Below are 23819 nucleotides of genomic sequence, written 5' to 3' on the forward strand. Positions count from 1 at the left end.
GCTAACAAGTGTGACACTGGACACTTTTGGAAAGACAGACTCAGCACCTGGAAAGGACACTTTCACCATCTGGTGACAAAACTGTGACAGTGACTTTGGGAGGCTGCTTGTCATCCAGGACCAAGCAAAGACTGCTTTTAGTGAAAGGCATGTTCAGTTTGTGCCTCTGGCAACTTGTTTCTTAATTGGAGGTCATCAGAATAATTACATAATATGGTCAAAGTGTGTATCAAAATGTGTAAACAAAACTCAGATGTGCAAACACTGAGATGTTCTTTAGTTTTAGAACGATTCTTTTAGTTCTATAACTCCTGCATCTGCTAATGGTTGAAAATATTTGTTCTTACAATTTAAAGTTTCTAAGTCTCTTTAGGATATCTCAGTCTTTTGAGGTCTTTGGAATCTGCTTACTTTCGGGTTATTACTCAGCATTTCAGGATTTCTCCTCCTCTGAAGATCTCTCCCACCTTCTTTTATTCTTCCCACGATGGCCTCCCTATGGTGCTGGGAAGAACTCATGTAGGCTCATGGCGTTGGGAAGGCCACCTTGTCCCCAAGACATCTGCTTCTTGCCTTGTCTCCCAGGGGAGAGCTGGGCCTCCATGTCAAGATGCAACAGGTCCCGTGTGGCCTTGGGACATTGTGCTGGCTCCCAGAGCTGTGACTGTGGATTTCTTTGTAGCATCTGGTGTTGGGGCCTCTGCTCTCTACAGCTGCCCTGTCCTCACCCTCTGAGCACCACTGGTCCTTGAGCTGCGAGGGCCCAGGGATCTCCACTTGATTCTCTGCTCTGGGAGGGAACTGTGGTACCTGTGAGGCCGCTGTTGTCTCGATGGCTGTCCCTTCTCCACCTGCCCTAGTCCTCCCTACCTTTCTTAACCATATTTAATTTTGATCTCTTCTGTATCATTGCAACTAAAAGCAACAACTTTGCCTTTAAAATTATAAATATGCACACAGCTCAATTAGCATCTGCCATTTTCTGCCATTCTTTTAGTTTCTCTTTCATACATTTATGTCTCAACTCCTTGGCCAGACTGAGCATTGAGGTCAGTGACTTGAGTATTTCTTTGTACCTCTCCTTGAGAATACAGGATTCTGTAAGGTGGTAAACCTATGGGATTGGTCAGTAGAGGATGGAGGGGTTGATGATGGGACCTGGAAGGCTGTTCTTGGCATCGTTGTCCCAGGACCTACATGTGTATAATCCCCAATCAGCAAGATGCATGTGTCCATATCTTATATCTTCCATATTTGGATTTGTAAAGAAGTTTATCGATTGGGGAAGTAAGAGAGTATGAATCCTCAACTACTCAATATGAATTTTAGCTATTTAAAGAAAACATTGACAGACAGAGTAGAACAGTGAGAATACGTAATGGACAGAGCGTGGTGTGACATCTGTTGACTGGGTTCAGTAATAGATTGCTTCAGCATCTTGAAGTTCTGCTTTCTGATCTCAGGCTGTGCATTCAGCTATTCATTTTCCACACTCTCCTTACACACTATCGGATCCCTTCTGTAGTCACTGCTTTTATGCTTATGTCACTCTAGCATCCCTATCTTCTCTTCCATTTGTGGATTAAATGTGTAATCCAATCTTGATCCCTCTCAATGGAAAGATTTGTCTTTATTCCTTTTTCCTTGAGTGTGAATATCTAATCCTTGAGCAGCTCTTTGTGGGATGTTGAGCAAGCCTTCCTGAAGCAAAGCTGTAGAATTAATTTTTTATGTTTTTCATAATGTGCCATGCAAGTTGATTTTAGCTCTTGTGTCTTCTATCCATTTCTTTCTTGACTCAGTCAATATTGATTGAGCTTGTGGAGCATTTTGCCTGGCTCAGCCACTGTAACAATCCCAGATGTGACGGAGATATGGTCCGGCCCTTGAGGTGCACCTTATCTCATTGGCGGCTCACCTGCAGACTGGGATTAGGGCTTTCAGTGACAGAGACTCTGTGTAGTAGGTCCGTGCACCTAGAATTCAAGGGGTCCTGGGTCTTAAAGAGTTTCAAAGGAAAGAAAGGATTGGGAGAGAGGAAGAAAGAAGAAAGTCCAGATTTCAGTGTTTCTCTTTGTTTTCGTGTTAATCTTATTTTGTGTCATTGCAGAATCCAACAGTTTGGGGGTTAGGAAAATCAATGGAACATCTCTGCTGATGGAAGAAATACAGAAATGGAGAGAAGAGTTTATTTGATGTCGAACAGTTTTAATTGAGAAAGGTCTATGCCGAAACCTATTAGCTCATACTTCTCTTTCTTCTCTATGTTTAAATTAATCTCATCTATGAAAACATTACAGTTACTTGGGAAATTGTTCTGGGATTTTCGTGCCTCTCATTTGTTCCTGAAGAAGCATTTGCATTCAGCCTGGAATTGCTCCCTAGCCACCAGGAGCCAATGCATTTGGTAGCAGTGGGGTTCCATGGCACCCACTCCAGCAGTCAAAGTTCTAGATTGGAAATATTATGGTGGCCGCTATTCAGGTGACAAGATTCAGGTGACACAAGGCATCTTTTACTCCTCACCCAGGCCAATGGCCTTTTCTGGCAGCACAGAACAGGAAGATGTATTTAAGCTGGATTTGAGAAAAGCATGTCGGAATTCCCAAGTAGGTGGGTGGTGAGGGAATGCTGCTGTGCAGACAGGATGGAGCAGGAGGGAGTGTCTGAAAGTGAGTCTGTCCCTTCCAGAGTGGAAAAGGATTTGGGACACACACAAGAGTGGGATTCAAATTCAACCAGCTTTCTGCAGTATTTCAGAGCCTGGTCCTTCTCAGGGTTATAATGATTATAATCACAATTAAGAAATTACACAAGGCAAAGCTTCTTACAGATAGATGCCCAGTTGCACCTAAGTTCATTAACATAAAATATATGTGATAAAATATAAAACTGCTTATATATGTCTCCTGTGGAAGTGTTGCACTCAGCCTCTCTACCACTTACCTCACATAGATTTTCATGTTTGAGGCATTTGATTTAAACAATATCTGTTTGTGTAGGCCTCATTTTATATTTCAGAATTGTTTCATTTATAAATTATATTGCTTATTCTTACTTGTTTAGAAATAGATTCAATATTTATTTTACAGTCCTTACTGCCTGTGTACATGTGATATGGACGTGTATATAATGACTGAGCATTGTAAGGGTCTAACCCATTATGAATACATTCTACTTTAGTTACCATCAAGTTGACATCTTTCTTTAGCCTCTGCTATGCACAGAGGCTTTCACAGTTGCTTCGTAGTTGCTTCATTGAAAACATGCTCATATGTGTCTGTTCTTCACTGTTTTACTTCAGGTTTGAGGGTAAGTTTCTTAAATCCATGTTAAAGAACTGTGGTTGGGAAGACAGAGTCGCTGTGGGGACAGCAAACGCAGTGTGGATGTGTGAGGGAGAACAGCACCCTCAGCTGGAGACCCCGGAGTTGAGGCTGGGTCCCGTGCTTGAGGCCAGTCTCCCTAACCGCCTGCAGCTCTCATCCATATTCTCAGCATCCTGAAAAACGGAGGAAGTGGCATTTATCGGTCTGGCCTCAGGACTGGCATGAATGAATGGATGACACAAGCTTGTCTTTATTCTCACTCCCAATTCTGAGAAACCACATTCTTTTTATCCAACACAATTTTTGACTACTCCTGGCACATAGTGGGTGCCTTGAGAATGGATACTTTTCCTCAAAAGCCCAAATGTTCCTCTAAGCTATGCATCAAATTCTATCTATACAAAACTTGAATTTGTAACTGGAAAATTGCTAAGAATGGTATTTCTGTCATAAGACATGCTATATAAAATGTAGGTTGCAATTTGCTGGCAAGAGGTACTATTGTTTTAAAGTTAGGTTACTCCTTGTTAAATTTCTTTTGGGGAAAGGATAGCTTTGGAAGAAGAGAAAGGGTTGTCACATCTCATGGCAAAAACGTGCCTTGGAAGTTCATGTTGCTCATTGCAGATATAATAATGCACTGGCATGCTTACCTTTAGTTTCCACAGTAGGGCAGAGAACAGGGGCGTGGCAGGAGGCCTTTTGGTGCTTGAGCTGGTAGGTGAGAACTCTTCAGCGTAGGGGGTGCTCAGACTTGGTGGCTAGAGTCGGAGCAGCAACTTAGTATCTAATCAGGTTCTGCAGCAGGCAGACATTCCGCCAGGGTCCTAGATGCTGGAGTCGGCTGCCTGTGCCTGCTACTATGTGGGTGAGAGTCCAGCCATATGTGTGGGGTGGTGGAATGAGCCAGAAAGAGGGTTGCTGTGACCCAGAATGCCAGATGGTCCCTAATGACTGGTGATGCAAGTGCTGGTCGCCACAACCCATGTGGGGATCGTGGGCTGCAGCTTGCGGTCTTCCAGCAGCCTCTCCCCATCGCAGGCAGTGGAAGGCCCCAGCACTTCTGTCATAAGTGAGCCTGAGCAGAAGCTACTCTCATTAGTATGGGGACATACCCACCCAACAGTACCCATCCTGGGGCCACTGAGCAGAGCCCTGTGTGTGAATGGGGGTCACAAAGGTGGGGTAGGACTGGGACCTGGGTCTCATCAGACCTCTTCTCTCTGTGATGCAGTGACACCAAGTCTGTGAGGCTACATCTTCCTCGGGCAGCTGCTAAGTTCCCTTGGGCAGCTGGGTTTTTGTGGTGGTGATGGCAGCAGTGATTTTTAATGTAGCAACATTTACTATACTGTATGAGTGCTGTGTGAGGCATAGGTGATGGCTTAATGGAGGGCAGGTGACCAGCTCCACCTGTGTTGGCACCAAAGATGGCTCCCAGAGGAGGAAGCGTTTGAGCTGGGTCTAAAACAAGTAGGAGTTCACCACATGGTGAGCCTTTCCCAGGAGACAGGGCAGCGGGAGTGAGGCATGGAAAAGCGAGTGCAGTGGGCTCAGTGGGTTGAGGTAGAGCTTCGCAGACGGGGAGCAGGCATTACTTTGTCCACTAGGTTGGGGCAGGCCTGGTGGTTAGTTGGGTGAAGCCTGGCCAGTGATCAAGGCCAGACACCCAAAGAGTGGCAGAGGGGCCCAAAAGGTGGTCCAAGAGAGCATCAGAGATGGAAGCCAGCAGGTATTAGTGGGAGGTTGGTCCATGAGTTGGTATTGAGGCCACTCCTGGCCCTGGGACAGGGCCACCAGCAGAAGGCTGGAGCATAAACATGGTGAAGGCAGAGTTCTATTATGCGACCCCGGTCCTGGGCAGGGGTCCCGGGAACCCCGTTGTAAGATGGGGAGCTCAACTTAGAACAACCAGGAGACCTGTGACCCGTCTGAGAGCCTTTGCCCAGGTGGGACTAAGAGCGGACATATGTCCTCTGAGGGAAGTGGCGCAGCTTTGCAGCCTGCTCTCACCAGCCTGGATCTGTCTGGGAACAGGGGCTGGGCTGAACTTTGTATGCGAGTGGGTAGGAACCCAGTGTGTGGTGTGGTGAAGGCAGAGCAGGCGGCTGGAGGTGAGGCCTGAGAGGGACACGCTCACGGTGATCCTGACTCTAAGCTTCATCCCAGATTTTTGATAAATGGACAAATCTCCAAATAGTTGAATAAGATTTCTAAATATTTAATGATAGTAAAACACAATCAAATTTTTGATAAAGTTGTGAAACCTTTAAGAAAACAGCAAACCAGGCTGTATTCATTCCCTTGAGCCGCATTCTGCTGTGGTGCGGACACAGTGACATTTCAGACTCAGCAGCAGGAAGAAGTGTTTCCTTTCCAGGCCAGTATCTCTGCCCGGCTCGTCAGGATGTGCTCCCTCGTGCAGGCACTGCTGGGAGAGGCCCACTCAAGGCTGCTGCCCAAGTGCCTGGGGCCTTTCTGACTTGCAGGAGCACCTGTGTGGTTGTCTGGAGCCCTCCCTGGGGACTCACCTTCTTGCAAATTCTCAAACCAGAAGGGTGCTTTTTCCTGGCTCCCTGCAGAACAGCCTGGGGTTTCGGGGTGGCGCCAGGTATGCCCCTTTCTTGAGGACAGGCCCCGGTGATTCCTGACCCTGTTGCTCCTTTCTGACTATCCTGCCCTCCAGATGGGATGGTCCCTACCTCCTCTGGGGCAGAGGCGGGCAGGGGGCCTGGCTCCCCACCCCCACCGTCTAACACGCACCATTTAGGCTTTATGGCATATACCTGGCGTCCTCCTGTTGAGGGCTCCGACATGCAGTCAACCATGTCTCTTACAACTCAAGTTCTCTGCTTTTAAAACTCCAAATCCTTTTCTCATCCTACTTGCTAAGTAAATCCACCCTTGACAAAAGGATGCTCCAGGCTGAAGGGGCAATTGGTAGGAGACACAAGGAAATGAAGAGAACAACAGCAGCAGCAAAGAGCAGCACCCGTTACGGTGGCAAGAAAACCTGATTGTGCCAATAATGCTTCTCAGAAACGTGCCTTTATGTTCTTACAAGATTGATTTTGACTCCTAAGGCTGTATTGCAAATCAGGTCAACATTTTGTCCTGGGCCACGCTAAAGTTTTTCAGTGTTTCCATTCTTTTGTTATTTTTCAAGTACACACACACACACACACACACACACACACACACACCCCTAAGCTCTGACCCAGCCAGGTTGATTGTGGTCTAGTGCCTTTAAATACAAATTGAGCTTTTGCTTCATGAAATAACCAGACCATTTGGTGGAGATTTCGATATTTATTTTTTGCCTTGTATAGACAAAGGAAGCGTCCGTGAGTGTTGTTTGTGTTCTTCAGCATACAAGTGCTGGCTGTGTCATGGATGTGTACACAAAAGTCAACCAGGGCCTCCCTGCCCAGGGAACTCAGCTTGACAACCACCCCCCATCTCCATTGTCTTTTCAAGTGCCTGTTTCCAAGTCACAGCTTCTGCTGCTGCTTCTGATTTCTGGGTCTGCACATGCTGGCTCTGCTTTGTCTTGGATCAACTCAGATGAAAAATCACTCCATCGATAGTTTTCAGGAAGAAAATCATCCACATCACATCCTGCAAGAGTTCCTATGTGAGGATCCAGCTGGCAGTGTACAGCCTTATGCTTTATTGGAATGATCCGAAAAGGTAGAATCTGGGCCGATGGCTGGGAAGTGCAGCGAGGCAGGTTGAGGCCCAGTATCTACAAGAACATGGTAACACTGCGGGGTGGAAGGGAATGACCATGAGAGGCCTTGGAGGAGAGTGGAACTGCCGTGGACTTTGGAGTCAGGAACCCTGCCTCTTATGAAAGGTCTGCCCATGGCAAGTTGCCTGATGCCTCTGAATCTCAGTTTCCTCATCAGTCAGCAGGGCCAGTATTTTTAGTAGGTGTGCTTTAGTGTTGCCTTGAGAGTTAAACGAAGTCATCTTGAGACAGCTGCTGGCCAGGTGCCTGGCTTAAGAGGAGTCTCAGGTTCTCCTCCCTTCATGCTTCCCCCTTCCTCTCCTGTTCTACTGTCTTCTTGACTCTAATGTTGGGAATGTTCCAGGCCAGGTTGGGTGGCACTTGGCAGCACTATGGAAAAGGGATTTACCTGCATGATGAGTGGTTGAGCAAGAATTCAATATGATGTATTATTTGTTTAATTTTTAAAGAAACGAAAACCTTTCTTCAAAAGAAAGTTTATAAAGAAGCTCAAAATATGGATCACTAACAAAACAGCTGGTCCATTTGGAGCTGAGAGAGAGGGAAGGCCTGTGGCCTGGTCCTGTGTTTACACCCCAGGGCCTTCTAAACCCCAGGACCCTTGTGTCCACACTTTGGAAACCACTGGGCTGGATAATTTTTTTTAACATTCCTAAAACACTTAGATGTCTTCACACAAAATTTGGGGAAAGAGAATTTTGAATTTATATGATAAGGTGAGTGGGAGGTATTACACTGACACTGGGCTTGTGTTTCAGGTGTCTCCATGCGAGAGGTGTCGCTGTGAGGCCAGCGGGGAAGTGCTGTGCACAGTGTCCGCGTGTCCTCAGACGGAGTGTGTGGACCCTGTGTACGAGCCCGACCAGTGCTGCCCCATCTGCAAAAACGGTACGTGAAATGCCCTTCGACGGCAGGTGCACCCTCAAATGCCCGCCGTCCATGCACGCGGTCACTGCTCACGTCATGGTGGATGGAAGATGTCTGGCTGTGTGAGTTGGAATATGTGTGTCCACACTCACATGTGTCTATGGAACCTCGAGGCCTCAGGGGACATCAGAGCTGTTCTGTAGTAAGGCATGCTCTCTCTTACTGGTGTCAGCCCCTCGTTTTATGGACATTAAGAAGTTCTTTGGGGAGAAATTCAATTTCCACCATTGAGGAGAGTCACTTATTTTAATTTAACTTTGTTTGTTCTTTCAAAGCAATTTCTATCTTTCCAAGACAAATCAAACATGCTGGTTGGGCTCATTTACTTTTCATTACTAAGTGAATGAAACTTGGAACATAATTGAATATTTTTCATAAGGAAATTAGGCAGGAAGAGAACCCCCCTTATTCCCAGTGAGAGCCGGTGGTAGATCAAAAGCCTTGTCTGCTCTATGAGGAAGAAATGGCAGGATGTCCTTGATCATAATTTATAAAGTAGAGTGTTTCCTCATCCTGAATAATGAGAATTACTTCATACCTGAGGAACTGAGTGCCCTTCTGTGCATCACACTTTAAGAGGGTATTGGACAAGAGTGTGTTTCCAGGGAGAATGGGCTTAAGAATTATGGCTCCAGAGGGCAGTTGAACATAGCTTGGAAGAGGAGACACAACCACAGCTTCCAGTATCTCAGTGTGGTCCCTGGTGAGAGGGTTTGGGCTGTGGCCCCAAGGCATGGTGCTAGGACTTATGGTGGAAGTCACAGATTGGCTCAGAAAAATACAGCAATTCCACGGCCTGAGCATTTCAGAGAAGGAATGGGCTAACTTGTGAGGTCGTCAGCTCATCAACTGTGGGGTTGCTGGACCAAACTTGATAGTGTGTGATGTGGGCTTTGTGAGTGGCAGATGGTTACACAGTGCTATTATTAGCGTCTGAGACAATTCTGAGATTCTGCAGTCATGCCAATCAAAATTGTGTGGGCTCTGAAGTACCATAGATACCTTTCACCAGGTACACATGGATACCCAGATTTCACCACAAGAAACTGCAAAACTCTTGAAATAAATAAATGGAAGAGGAAATGAAGTTTCTATGGAAGAAGGATGGTCATGCAAGAATGGGATCACTGTATTAAGAATGAAAAGGATTTGTGGAGACATGGTGTGTACAGTTCTCTGAACATAAGTGGACACTGTCAAAGCTGTTATAGAGTGTACTTTATATGGACTTGGCTGTTCTTCTGTGTGTACTAATTATGGAGAATGGAACCATAAGGTACAATTCCGTTAGACTGAGAATGAGGAGGCCTTTGAGCATGAACTAAGCTCTTTAAAAAATAACATCACAATACTAGCTGTAGGGTGGAGGGAAATCAATACAGTTTACTTAGCTAATTTCCTCCTATTAGTTAGGACTAATAGGAGGAAAAAGACTTGTGGGTAGGGAAGGAGAAACAGGTAGAGAGGCTGGCAGCGTCTTGTTGGGGTGTGGAGTGAGGTAAACGTGGTGAGGAGCCTACTAGTGCCTCTGGTCTGTTAAGAGATCATGATGGCTGACGTCCAGGTGGTTGTGCCCTGTGTGTGGGGGTGGACTGGACAAATAACTTTTCATTGAGTCAGTGATATTTCATGAACAGCTTGAATATGGGTTGCTCAAATATTTGGCATCTTACATATCCAAGATATTTTGTGTTTCTTTTGTCAGTTATGATTAGAAACAAAGTTTTGGCGTTAGATAGTTAGCAAACCCTAGTTTGGATGTTTACAAAAGATGAGAAGACATGATTTCAATCCCTGAGGCTTTTTTACTCTGCTTTTCCTTTAGAAAACTTTCAAACCTACAGAAAAGTTGAAGTAATTGTACAATGAACAGTTGTATACCCTTCACTATGTGTACCTGTTAACATGTGTCATATTTGCTTTATTTCTTCCTATCTCTGTCTTTGTCCCCGTTCCCCATCTCTGTATATAATCCAACACCATCAATCTATTTACTTATTTGTTCTTTCCCATAATACATGTGGGATAGCTTCTATCTATACCACCACCACCATGAAAACCACTGAGGAAAGTTCAAGATTTCTTTGCAGTTCTTTTTGCCCTGAGGGCATATCCCACTTCGGATGTAGAGTCAGAAAAATACTTTTAGAAATTATTTGAATTAATTCTTTATCGTGTGTGGATATGTTAACATTTTATAAAGATTCAAAGTCATTTATTTCTGTTTGTATTCAATTTTTGTGATTAAGGTATATTTTTATTTTTGGAATAAGCAAAAATGCTCAAAAGTAAACTCTGTATAAAGAAGATATACTCAGAGATTCATAGGATGCTTTCATACTGCATTGATGATTTGGGAGAGACGGGAGGGCTGTCCCCCTGATAACAAATTTCTCAGTGCTCTCTCATTGCCTCTGTGCTTTGAGAGACAGCATGGGATGAAGGAAAGCAGGATTTTTGAGGTGGCGTATTAGAGATTCTTTGAAGGAGGATGAATATGTTTTTTAAAACCAGATTCAAGAAGGATTACAGATTACAGAAGGATTTGTATTAAAAGGTTTGCTTTGATTATATCAAAACATCAACAACTTCTTATTTTCAAGAATACAACTAGAAATAAATTTAAATGCATCTAATCATATAAGTACTATTAAGTTACCTTATAACTTATTCACCAGATAGAATTTGGCTTTCAGCTGTCTCTAGTTATAGGGTATTCTGACCTTGGAAGGACAAATGGTGTTTGGAATTCTTTCTAAAAGATTTGCTAGAAAAATGAAAATAGTTTCGGGGCCGGCCCCATGGCTTAGCAGTTAAGTGCACGCACTGCGCTGCTGGCGGCCTGGGTTTGGCTCCTGGGCGCGCACCAACGCACTGCTTGTCCGGCCATGCTGAGGCTGCGTCCCACATACAGCAACTAGAAAGATGTGCAACTATGACATACAGCTATCTACTAGGGCTTTGGGGGAAAAATAAATAAATAAAATTAAAAAAAAATGAAAACAGTTTCTATCAGAAATGAATGTTGTTCTATAATAATTGACTGAGATTAATGAATAATTTACAGTAGTCCAACCCTGCCTCTCACACAAAAAAACAATGTTTCCATAAGAAAAAATTACGTGTCTGATAGATCACAGATTAGAGGACATCAAAGATGATACCTTATATGAAATTAAATGCTCGGATAGATTTAGTGTGGATGGAATAGGAAGGTTTTAACTCTTGATCTCCGTAAACTGGCCTTTACTCTGCACACTTGAATGTCTTGACCCATAGCATTAAATAGCTCTTTCTCCCGACAGAAGGAAAATTACAGTTCATTTGCAAGCTGCCAAAGTCACTTGCATCAAAGGAGCAAAAGTTGGAAACCAGGAATGCCTGGAATATAAATAAATGATCACAAATCAAATACAACTTAATGCATTCACTTCGTTGACTTGTATAGATCAATCTCCCAAGGATTTTCTTTTGATAAAGTGGATGTTTGCGTGGCACTGTTCCCCCCGCCCCGGCCCCCAATGATACAAACAGTGAGTGTGATATTGACTTTCAAGAATTCAGGTTTTCTCTGGTGATGGGTGCACCTCAGAGGTGCATAGCACCCATTACATACAAGCCCCCTAGTCTTAGACACTTTCGTGAACATTAGAGAACAGACCTCCATTCTGCATGTGTGCACATCACCTTACTTTATGCACGCAAAGGAAGAGACCTGATAGAAGTAGGACACTGATGTTCAAATGTGAGGGCATTGTTGGGATTAGCTGTGCTTCTCTAAGGTCGAACATCATACCCCAGAGAGTATGACGTATTCCAGAAGCGCAAAGGCACTGCCTATCAAGACCACGCATCTCCCCGAAGCATCAGTGCTACTCGATGGTAGTTTACAGCTTTATTTCCACAAGAAAATTATATGGCAAGTTTTGGGAGGAAAATGAAAAACTTTTATGAAATTTTTAAGATAAATACTAAGAGTCCAAATTATTATAAGCACTTTCATGGAAAATATGTGAGAAGCACTGACTAAGAATTAAGCAGCGTTGTATTTTTTTAATTCTCCTTTGTATTTTGGAGACTAGGATAAGGTTATAGTTAAACTACACATAGTGAGTTGGACAGACCTGAATGATGTGCATGTGTGTGTGAGAGTCATATCATGATCCTTCTCACAAGGAAAGACCTACTCCTGTTTGTCCTCAACATTGAATCTTTCCAAAATTTTTACCAAAGAAATAATACCAATCTGATGGAAATACTCTGTCATTACTTAAAGATAACATGATTGTGTCCATAAGAAATATAAAGGAAACTACAAATATCAGAAATAATACTTGATTATAGCGAGGTTGTTGTACAAGGCCAGTGTATAAAAATCAGCTCTGTGTCTCTATACCAGCAACAAACAAGTAGAAATGAACTAAAAACTTCTGTTTCAAATAATATCATAGAGAGCAAATACTTAGAGTAAATCTAACAAAATTGTGCAAGACTGCCACACTTAAAATCTTAAAGCTTTATTGAGAGAAATTAAAGTCCTGAGTAAGTGGAAGGATATACCATATTCGTGATTGGAAGACTCAATAATGTAAAGATGTCACTCTGCCTCAGATTAGTCTACTGATTCAGTACAATTCCAGGAAAAAATCCAATAATTTCTTTTTTTGTGTGGAAATTACCAAATTGGTTCTCAAGTCCACATGGGAATACAAAAGTTAAAGACTGGCCAGTGAAATATCAAAGAACAACAACAAAGCTGGAAAATGTACACTACAGAAGTAATTAACACACTGTGATATTGCCTCAAAGATAGAAAGACTGACAAATGGGAGAGAATAGAGTCAGAAAAAGACCTAGGCATAGAGATCACTAGATGTATGATTAAGCTGATTACTGCAGTACAGTGGGGAGAGGTGTGATCTTTCCAACAAATGGTGCTAAGTCAATTGGGTAGCAATATGAAGACAAAAGGTATCTTAACTCCTACTGCACACTGTACAAAAAAAAAAAAACTCAATTCCATATAGATTGCAGATTTAAATATAAAAGTTCAAATAATAATGCTTTTAGAGGAAAACATAGGAGAACGTCTTTATGATTTTGGGAAGGCAAAGATTAATTTAAAAGCACACTAAAAGCACTAACCACAAGGAAAGAATTGAATAATTGGACTTTATTAAAATTAAGAACCTACAGGGGCTGGCCCAGTGGCGTAGTGGTTAAGTTTGTGTGCTCTGTTTTGGTGGCCCAGAGTTTGCAGATTTGGATCCTGGGCATGGATCTATATGCTGCTCATCAAGCCATGCTGTGGCAGCGTCCCATATACAAAATAGAGGAAGACTGGCACAGATGTTAGCTCAGGGCCAATCCTCCTCACCAAAAAAAAAAAAAAAAAAAAATTAAGAACCTTCGTTTATTTAAACAACACTATTGAGCCAGTGCAAAGCAGCCAACATATTTGGAAAAAATATATGCAATACATATATCTAACAAATGACTAAAAAATTCCAACACATCAAAATGAAGTGGAAAGATGAAAAAGAAAGAAAAATATAGCGGGGATTCCCAACTCTCTTTGGACCTCAATGTCCTTTTCCTAGTGCCACCTATCAGAAAGAGAATTTTCTCACTGAATTTTAGGCACTGGGCTGCTGCCACTCATCGCTACTTCCATAACATTGAACTTCTGTGACAAGGCCTGTTCTTGGTGCAGATACATGAAAGAACAAAAAATTGGATTTCCTTTTTTAGTGAAATTAAATTAGTATTAATCTGAAGTAGATTGTCATAAATTAAGATGCATATTTTAATACTTAGAACAATCACTAAGAAAATCAGCAAAGGAATTAAACATAGCACACTAAAAAATATTTACTTAACTTATAAAAGGTAGTCAGGAAGGAACAGAGGGATAAAAAGCCAAGAAACTTGTAGAAAACAAAAACTGTATATGTACTTAATAAGATAACCCCAAAGTACATAAAGTAAAAATTGACAGAATTCAAAGGAGAAATGGAAACCTAAAATAACTGTAGTTGGAAATTTCAACAAAACATTCAACACTTCATAGAAAAACCAGAGAGAAAATTAGCAATGATATAGAAAAATTGAATGACACTGTCAACTAACTTGACTTAACTGACACATACGTAGAATATAGCATCCAACCGCTGAAGAATTCTTTCCAAGTGCAGGTGGACATTCTCCAGGGTAGACCATAAGTCAGGACATAAAACAAGTCTTAATAAAAGTAAAGGACTTAATCTTACAAAGTATATTCTTTGAGCACAACAGAATTCAACAGAATTAAATTAGAATCAACAACAGAAGGAAGGAAGGAAGTAGTAGAAGAACAGCAAATTATACCCAAGCGCATACAAAAGAAAGAAAGTAATAAAATCCTAAGCAGAAATCGATGGAATAGAAAATAGCAAAAGCTTAGGAAAAAGTCAATAGAATCAAGTTAAGTTACTTATTTAAAACTTGGTTCTTGGAAAGGATCAGTAAAATTGACAAAACTTTCACTAAATTGACCGAGAAAAAAATCAAAGGGACAAATCAAGCATGAAAGAGGGGACATCACTATTGACCCTACCAAAATGAAAAGGAATATAAGACAATATTATTAACAACTTTAGACCAATAAATTAGACAAATTGGAAGAAATGGACAAATTCCTAGGAAAATACAAATTACTAAAACAAATTCAGTTCATTTCTGAATTGCACTAAAAGAAATAAAAATTCAAGTTAGTAATCAAAAGCTTCCCACAAATAAAAGCCCGGGCCTACAAGGCTTCACATTAAATATTTTATCAAATATTAAAGGAAGAAATAACACCAATCCTTCACAAATTCATTCAGAAAATAGAGGTGAAGGAACACCTCTCAATTTATTCTGTATGTTTATTATGGCCCTAGTACTAAAGCCAGACAAGGATATCACGTGCAAAAATAAAACTACAGATCAATTTCCTTCATGATCATAGATGGAAAACTCCTTAACAAAATATTAACAATCTAAATCCAGCACTATAAAAATAATACTACACTATAAGCAAGTGGGATTTATCCTAAGAATGCAGGGTTGGTTTAATATCTGAAAAATCAATTAATGTAATAATGTGCCATATTAAAAATATAAAGGATAAGAAAAACATGTGATCTCAGAAAATGACGAAAAGGTTATTTGACAACATCCAACACTCATTCATGATTAAAGTTCTCAACAAACTAGAAATAAAAGGGAAATTTCTTATCCTGATAAAGGGCAACTGTGAATAATCCATAGCTAATAGCTCATATCATACTTAACAGTGAAAGATTAAATATTCCTCCAATAAGATTAAGGAGAGGGCAAGAATATCCACTTTTGCCACTTTTATCCACCACAGTAGTAGAGGTTCTACATAGTGAAAAAAATAAAAAAGAAAAAAGTATGTTAAAGGAAATTAAGAAGTAAAATTGCTTTTATTTAGAGATGGTATGATCCTATATATGGAAAATTCCAAGGATTACACACACATACACACACATGCAACTATTAGAACTAATAAAGAATGACACCAGATTAATATATAAAAAATCATTTTTTGTGGCAAGCAATGGACCACTAGCAATGAACAGTAAAAATGAATTAAGAAAATAATTCCATTTGCAATAGCATCAAAAAGAATAGATTTTCTATTTCTATTTTGTTCCATTCTAAGAACAAAATTGCAAGATTTGTACACTCAAAGCTACAAATTATTACTGAAAGAAATTAAAGGAGATATAAATAAATGGAGAGACATTTCATGAGTCGAAGACTCAATATCATCAAGATGGCAATTCTCCCCAAATTGATCTATAAATTCAATGCAATTCCTATACAAAAGCCAACACATGTTTTTTTGTAGAAATTGGCAAGCTTATCTTAAAATTCATATGGAAATAAAGGATAGCCAAAACAATTTTGAAAGAAAACAGTTGGAGAATTTGCACTATCCAATTTCATAACATATTATAAGTGATAATAATCAAGATACTGTGGTATTGGTGCAAGGATAGACATATATAACAAAGGAACAAAATTGAGAGTCCAGAAATAAATCTAGAATGTAAATCCTTATTATTTATTTTCCACCAAGTTATTAAGGCATTTCAACGTGGAAAGAATAGTCTTTTCAACAAATGGTGCTTGGGCAATTAGATATCCACATGCCAAAAGAAAAAAAAATGGACTTAGAAACTTACTCCACTCCATATACAAAAAATTACCTGAAAGTGAATCACAGACCTACATATAGGAGTTTAAATATACAACTTTCTTTTTTGGGGGTCGGGAGGAAGATCAGCCCTGAGCTAACATCCAATGCCAATCCTCCTCTTTTTGTTGAGGAAGATCGGCCCTGGGCTAACATCCGGGCCCATCTTCCTCTACTTTATATGGGACGCTGCCACAGCATGGCTTGACAAGTGGTGCATCAGTGTGCGCCCGGGATCCAAACCTGCAAACCCCGGGCTGCTGAAGCAATGCGCGCGCACTTAATTGATGCACTACCGGGCCAGCCCCCAACATACAACTTTTATATAAAAACAAATAGAACATCTTTATTACCTTGGGTTGGGCAAAAGGTTCTTAAAGATTCAACACCAAAATCACAGCCCATAAAAGAAAAAAAACCTGATAAATTGGATGTCAAAGAAATTAAAAACTTTTGCATTTCAAAACACACCATTAAGAAAATGAAAATATAAGCTACAGCCTGTGAGAAAATGTTTACAAATCATATATCTGATAAAAGTCTTGTATCCAGTATATATAACTCACACAACTCAATAAGAAGACAACCCAGTAAAAAATGGGCAAAAGCTTTAAACAGACATTTCAGCAAAGAAGGTAAATAAATGGTAAATTAGCACATAAAAAGATGCTCAATCTCATTGGTCCTTAGGGAAACAAAAATTAAAGGCACAATGAGATACCAGTATATCCCACTAGAATGGTTCTAATCAAAAAGCTAGACAGTACCAGGTGTTGGCGAAGATATGGAGAAACTGGAGCCCTCAAGCATTGTTGCTGGGAAGGTCAAATGGTCCATGCGCTTTGGAAAACAGTTTGGCATTTGGTTAAAAAGTGAAACAAAAACTTATCATATGTCCTGGTGATTCCATGCTGGAATTCTGTCCCATAAAATTGAGAACATATGTTCACACAAAGATGTACATATAAATGTTCATAGCAGGATAACCCTTAATAGCCAAAAAATAAAAAAAAAGGAAATAATCTACATGTCCGTCAACTGGTGAATGGATGAACATGTGGTATATCTACAGAATGGAATATTATTCACCAATAAAAAGAAATGAACTAATGATATATGCTACAACATGGATGAACCTTAAAAACAGCATTCCAAGTGAAAGAAGTCAGTCACAGAAAAACACACATGGTATGGTTCTGTTTATTTGGAATGTCTGGGGAGAGCAAATTTATATATAGAGAAAGTCCCTCAGTGGTGGCACTGGGATCAGGGGGGAACTAACTGCAACTGGGCATTAAGGAATTTATTGAGGTGATGGAATGTTTATTAATTGGGTTGCTATGATGGTTACACAATTAGATAAATTTACTTAAATCATTACATTGTACACTTAAAATTGGTGAGTTTTATGGTATTTAAAATATACCTCAATAAAGGTGCTAAAAAATATTGACAGTCTCTTAAAAAGATAGACAAAGTGAAATTTGGGTCTTTTGACTCACCCTAAGGCTAGTCTTGATTACACATCATTTCATCTTTCCTCAGAGACTGCCTTTTCAAACCCTGGTCTGGTGCCTTTGATAACTATGAAATCTTCAAATTAAGCTTGTTGAAGCTGAGACCCTTATAAGTACATCCTGTTATTTACCTTTAAGAGCTCGGAGGTTGTCAAGAATAGCAGACAGACAAACCCAACAGAGGCCGAGGGCTTTGTATAGACTCCCTGTCCTCTGGATCCCGGTACATGATACAGAAGTCCAGCTTCCCACACAACTCCTCTTCGGTTATTCTTCACTCGCAGTGGAGATACCTGCCTGTCTTGTTCAAGTGCTGCACTTCCTCGTGTCATTCTAGACTCTTCCTCTTTATGATTCAACTGCCCAGGACATGAGGCTGCAATGCAGGGAGAGTGAAGGTGGCTGGGTGCCTCCAGATAGGTATTTTGCTCTTCTGGGATCCCAGCCTCAAGTTCGTACCATTCACCCAGCTAAACCCTGGTGAGCATCAGAGTCGCCTCCAGGCCTTGTTCACATGCAGACTTGCTGGGCCCCACACCAGAGTTCCTGATCCAGAAGGTCTGACTGGGGGCCCAGGAATTTGCATTTTTAATAAGCTCCTAGATGTTTCCATTGCTGGCGGTCCGAGGACCACCCTTTGAGAACCACTGCTTTTGGGCAGTCATTTTCTCTTTCACACTCTTCTTTGATGTTTCCTCCCAGTCAAATTTAATAAGGGAAGCACAGAGTAAAGTGTAAGTTTTAGACATGAATGGGATCATTTTGAGATTTTGATGCATTTTTAAATGCGTTATTTTATATTTGTCGTCTTTGTAGATATTTTAGAGTTTATAGAAATATATGTCGTGTAATATTTTAAAAATTGAAGATATCAGGGTAGAGAGAAAATTACTGTTAGGTGGCAAGTGAGAAAAGGTTACTCTACATAGGTGCCTCTGTCATCCTGTACAGCTAGTTATTCAAGATGGGCAGCAGATTTGACTTTAAGCTTTCTAGCAGCCAAAGCAAAAAAGAGAAACAATAAATATTACCCACAAAGAGAAACACCACAATTCTGCTTTTCTTGGCCTTGAGGCCTGGGGGAAATGACTTCCTAGTGAACCATTTTCCTAAAAATAATACATAAATAAATTTTTTTTTAAATGTAAAGCTTTATTCAACTTCTCTTAGCATTTCCCATCACAAACGAAGAGCTCAGTTCCAAAGTGCTTCTCTGTGTGTCTTCTGTTTTGGCTTTGTGGGCATAATGATTCAGATGGCATTCCCTTATTCCTCATAGAGCCCAGGGAGCATCAGTTATTTATTCACTAGGGAAGCACTTGAATGCCCCGTGGTGCTCTTCATCACTTTCTTCACTAATATTCACTTGGGTTTGCTGCTGCCCATTCCAGGCTTCGATCCTCAGCGTCATCAGAAGAGCTCAGATGGCTCTGGGTCGTCTCATTTCTGACGAGTTAGTTAAAGAAGAGGAATGGATAGAGTTTGATCTCTTAAATTCAGGGACTTTGTTTTCATCTCCTCCTGAGATCTTTGAATTAGCAGCTCTTCTTTGTAAATTTGTGAATATCTTAAAATGACACTTTTGTTTGCAAACATTGGGGCAGAATCTTAATTTTCAGCCCCAAACTAGTTGCTACCCAATTGTTATGAGGAAGTGCTTTTCTGAGTTCTGGTCAGAAAGGCTATGACAGTGGTCTTATTTGTATGTTTCCTAAAGACAAACTGCATTTGACCATGGATTTCAGACCAAGCTGGGACTCAGGTCACATACTAGCGTCTGCTAGGCTTGACCATTTCCACTTTACACCGTCTCTGTGAACCTGCTGAGGACCTGCAGACCCCGGTCCAGAGTCCCTCCCCCATCTCCCCCCTCTTTGTAAAGACGTGTGCCCAAATGTCCCCACCTGGAGAACCTTCTCTAGCCTGCTTCTTAAAGCAAGTTAATTCCACGGTTGGCTCCTCTCAGAACCCAGAGCCCTAATCACACTGTATTCTGAGGTGGTACTTGTGGAGACATCATAATTAAACAGGCTCTTTGATTGAATGTTTGTTTTTGTTTTGTCGAATATTTCATTCTCTTTTTAGATTTTTGGAGAGGAGCCTATGTGTGTTTGTGTGTGTGTGTATGGTGCCTGCGTGCATGCATGTGTGTATGTATGTTTTTATAAAACAATGAAGCACTTATTATCTATTTTACTGTGGATGCAAAGAGGAGTCAGGTTATGGTGCCTGCCCTTAATGAGCTCATAGTCTAGAGGGGAAGTAGTCCTTAAATAACTCATGTCTACTGCTTTACTTGAATTATGGTGAAAGTGGTGAGGGAGGAAGTGGAGAAACCTGAGTAATACTGCAGTAAGCATCACCATGTGTATGGCTTTTATTTGCTTTTGAATGACTCCATTAGGATAAACTCCCAGGAGTGAGATTATTAGGTCAAAGACTTGGAACATTTTTCTGATTCTGAAACATATTGTCGTGTTTTACAGAAGGTTGTGCACATTTATAAGGCCTCTGGTTTTATGATAACATTGCTAACCTTTTATTAATTTATAGAAAATGTTTCATTGTTTCAATATTAAGCACCTAAATTTTACAATATTTTGATGGCATTTTTTCTGCAAGATATTGTACTTCTCTAACCTTCTTAACAAAGTAACTTTGAACATAAATGGTTCTTGATGGCTGAAAGCCAATGATGTGAAAACCAATTATTGGAATGCCCTGTAATACAATGAGGTCTTCAGAGTAAGAATTCGATCAAGTAACTTGATTTCTCCTTATCCTTTTTGTGCTTGTAAGGGACATATTACATATAGCTTCATCTGTGGCTATAGGTAACAGTTTTGTGACAATTAGGTAACATGATGGGTTTAGAAGTACTTCATTAATTCATCCAGCACATATTGATTGATCTTTCACCGTATGCCACAGGAGATAAATGGCAAACAGGAAGAACTCTAGAAACAAAGATCCAGAGAGGGAAGGGGACAATTTCCCCAGAGGATGAGGAGCGCTGTGAGGGGAGGAGGGAGGAGCAGCCTGCGGGGTGTGGAAGGGGGAGGAACAGGGAGGAGTGCCTTCCTGGGCAGGGGGCCCATGGAGGGTGAAGGTGCCAGTTTGTGGGCTGGAGTAGTCCCTCAAGCCTGGAGGTGGAAGGAGAGCTGGAGCCTGTGAGGCAGGGACACGAGGATGGGCATAGCCTAGCTCACAAAGGACCTTTCTGCCATGTCAGCGGGTCAGAGTTAATACCGAGGCAAAGAGGCACCAGAGAAGGGGCTTTCGGATGGAAGCAGCACAATTATAGTTGAGCTCTAGCACTCGTTCTGGTTGTGGGGTTCAGAACCCTTGCAAGAGCAGGTTGTAGGCTCTTTTGGAGGGCAAAGGCTTGTGGATGCCCTTTGTTGGACATTTGGAGCTGTCAGGTTAGACTAAATTCCCTGAAGAAGTAGTGTGAAAAACCCAGCTTTGGAGCTAGGCAGATGTGACTTTCCGGTGGAATCTTTGTCATCTTGTTTAGTTTGCTTATCCGCTTCAATTTCTTCTCCTGCACATGGGGATGATCTTCCGTGGGTGCCCTGCAGGCTTACTGTGAGGATTCACTACATCAGTGCCTGCTGCTGAGTCAAGACTCAAGACTCTTTTCTCTCACCTTTGGCCCCCTAGGGCTCCCCCTCAAGTTGTGCTTCTCAAAAATAGCACCTATCACCAGATTTTTTTTCAAGGAACCTCTAAATTTGTACCAAGAACACTGTGGCAGTTTGCCCAGCCTCAGCCAGGCAGACCGTGGCTGCAGAAGAGGTTCCGTTTCCAGCTGTATTTCACAGGCAGGGCCCTTTGTCCTCCAGAAGATTATCCATTCATACTCCTTCGTCATTATTCATCTGTTAAAAGCCGCTTGGTCATTAATGCAGTGGTCTAAAATATCTCCAGCCTGTGTCCTCAGCAAAAGGGAAATCAATTGTCACAACATACAATAAAGCTATTCATCCCAAGGCAGGCAGATATCTTCACCACATCCACGGTGTGATCAATGGTGCCATTACCAGAGGTAACTTGAATCGCATCCAGAACACTTACAGGGGATGCATTCTGGTAGGAATGAGCTGTCAGTGGTAGACAGTGTGAAGACAAATAGCCCTGTGGATGGCTTGCCCAATCTGTCTCTGTCTCCAGCAGAATGAGCCAATGAATATTCCTAGTGGGTGGGTCCAGCGAATGTAAAATATCCTCTTTGTTGATCAGAAGACACATTCTGCTCTTATACTAACAGCAAAACCCAAACCTTTTATTTGTCTTTCAGGAAGATAAACTTCAGGTATAAAAGAGTCCATTACCCCAGGAGGTATCCATAAACCTCCAGTTCTGAAAATTGCGTCTCTTCTTTTCTAAAACAAATGCCTTCACTTAAGAGCAGTTACAATTTGGTAATCCTGACAGCTGTGAACTGAGTTTATCTGTAATCACACATTCACCGAGTGTCTACTGAAAGTACATCAGCCACCACTGAGTGAAGCATTAGTATATGGGAGAAAAACACCGCCAATTCTTTAATTAGGAGCACTGAAATTTTTTATATAATAAGAATTGTAGGCTTATGAAAAGACTCTGTATACTTTTACCTGTGTTATAACCTGATTCTCATAACACTGGGTAAAAATAGAGTGGTTTAAAGCGCTCTTTGGCCACGTGAGGAGCTGACGGCAGTAAGCACAAAGGTGCGCTTCAGACTCTACCCCACAGAGAGCACCAAATGCGGGTGCATCTGCATGCGGGTCACCTCGGAGAGAAGGGTGAAAAATGAGTGGAAATGAAAGAAGGCAGATGGGGGTGCAATCCCAGGAAGACTTTTCTGACCATTAGAGCCATTCCTCAGAAGTGTTCAGAGGCTGGGAGCCAAATTCAGAGATAAATACTTTCCAATTTGGATCAGATGACTTGAAGAGTCCTTCAACGCTAAATATCTATTCTACTTTGACACTAATGCATGCGTGTCTCAGACATCATTACTCAGCAATCCATTTCGGGTGCACAGAAAGAACAATGTTCTTTTCTCTGGTTAACTCACATTTGCTTATTTTTCCCCATCTTAGTTGTATTAGCAAGTCATTCTATAAATTAACAAGATAAACACTTAAAATGTTTGTCCTTATTCTTTGAAGACCCACAGAGAGAAGATCTCATAGCACCTTCCCCTAAAGGGGACGGGGAGACACGTGAAATCCAGGCGGGCGAGTCGGAGAGTCCCTGAGGGAGAGCCTAGAGCTGCGGCAGGGTTGCTGCATCTGGTCCTGCCACCTGTGCCACCATAGGAATCACCTGACCCACATGGGCCTCATTTTCCTCATGTGTAACAGGAGATAGAGAAAATGGGAGGGAATACGTGTGAACTCGCCTTTAACAATTAAAAAATATATATAATTTAAAGAAGGGGAGATGTTTTAGCAAATAAAACAAATGTCATTAATATTTATGAGGTGTTCCACAATTTCCCCTAAAAACACCAAATTCATCTCTCTCCTAATAATTAGATTTCTGAAGCCCTCTCACCAGCCCCTTGGAAAGGACACCAACTTGTCGCGTGTTCCCCGCCTGTCCACAGTGCCCTGGCTCCCTACACCCAGCCTTCCCCACGTGGACTCTGCACAGAGCCACGGGCGCAGCCCTCCACCTGGTTTTCCTCAGTTGCTCACTCCACCTGGAATGCATTAAAACTCTTCTGGAACAAAGAAAAGTCAGCCTGTGTTCAAGGGCCGGTGCCGGTGTCTGTCTCCAGCTGTACACGGTCCTCACCTTCCTGCTCACAGGAAGCGCCGTGTGTGCCCCGGCTGTGGCGTTCGCCACCCTGTTTTTCTCCTATATGACAGTGGACGGCCCCAAGGCCAGGGGCCAGAACTGGCTCATTTTCCTACCCCATTCGCCACTGCCATGCCCACGTGGGAATGGCTGTATAGACTAAATGGAAAATATAATTTTTTTCTTTTATATTTCCAAGACACCAAGCTTTATGTCCTTACCTGAGAGAGAAACCCTGGAAGGAAATTTTGTCTGTT

At 41.6% G+C, this 23819-nt stretch overlaps 1 protein-coding gene across 2 annotated transcripts in view; it reads left to right on the forward strand.

Annotated features, from left to right (window-relative positions):
* Positions 1–23819, forward strand: part of VWC2 (von Willebrand factor C domain containing 2) — a 128387-nt gene that overhangs the window by 13869 nt on the left and 90699 nt on the right. For both annotated transcript variants that reach the window (XR_015552447.1, XM_014793649.2), the window contains exon 2: positions 7839–7968. Coding sequence is in view for 1 of the 2 variants with exons in the window: in XM_014793649.2 (XP_014649135.1) it covers positions 7839–7968 (130 nt within the window). In the remaining variant the exon portion in view is untranslated. The remainder of the gene's footprint in view (positions 1–7838; positions 7969–23819) is intronic.

The sequence above is a fragment of the Ceratotherium simum genome, chromosome 1 (assembly GCF_057802395.1).
Source record: "Ceratotherium simum simum isolate JZ-2026a chromosome 1, ASM5780239v1, whole genome shotgun sequence".
In the NCBI taxonomy this organism is placed as follows: Eukaryota; Metazoa; Chordata; class Mammalia; order Perissodactyla; family Rhinocerotidae; genus Ceratotherium; species Ceratotherium simum.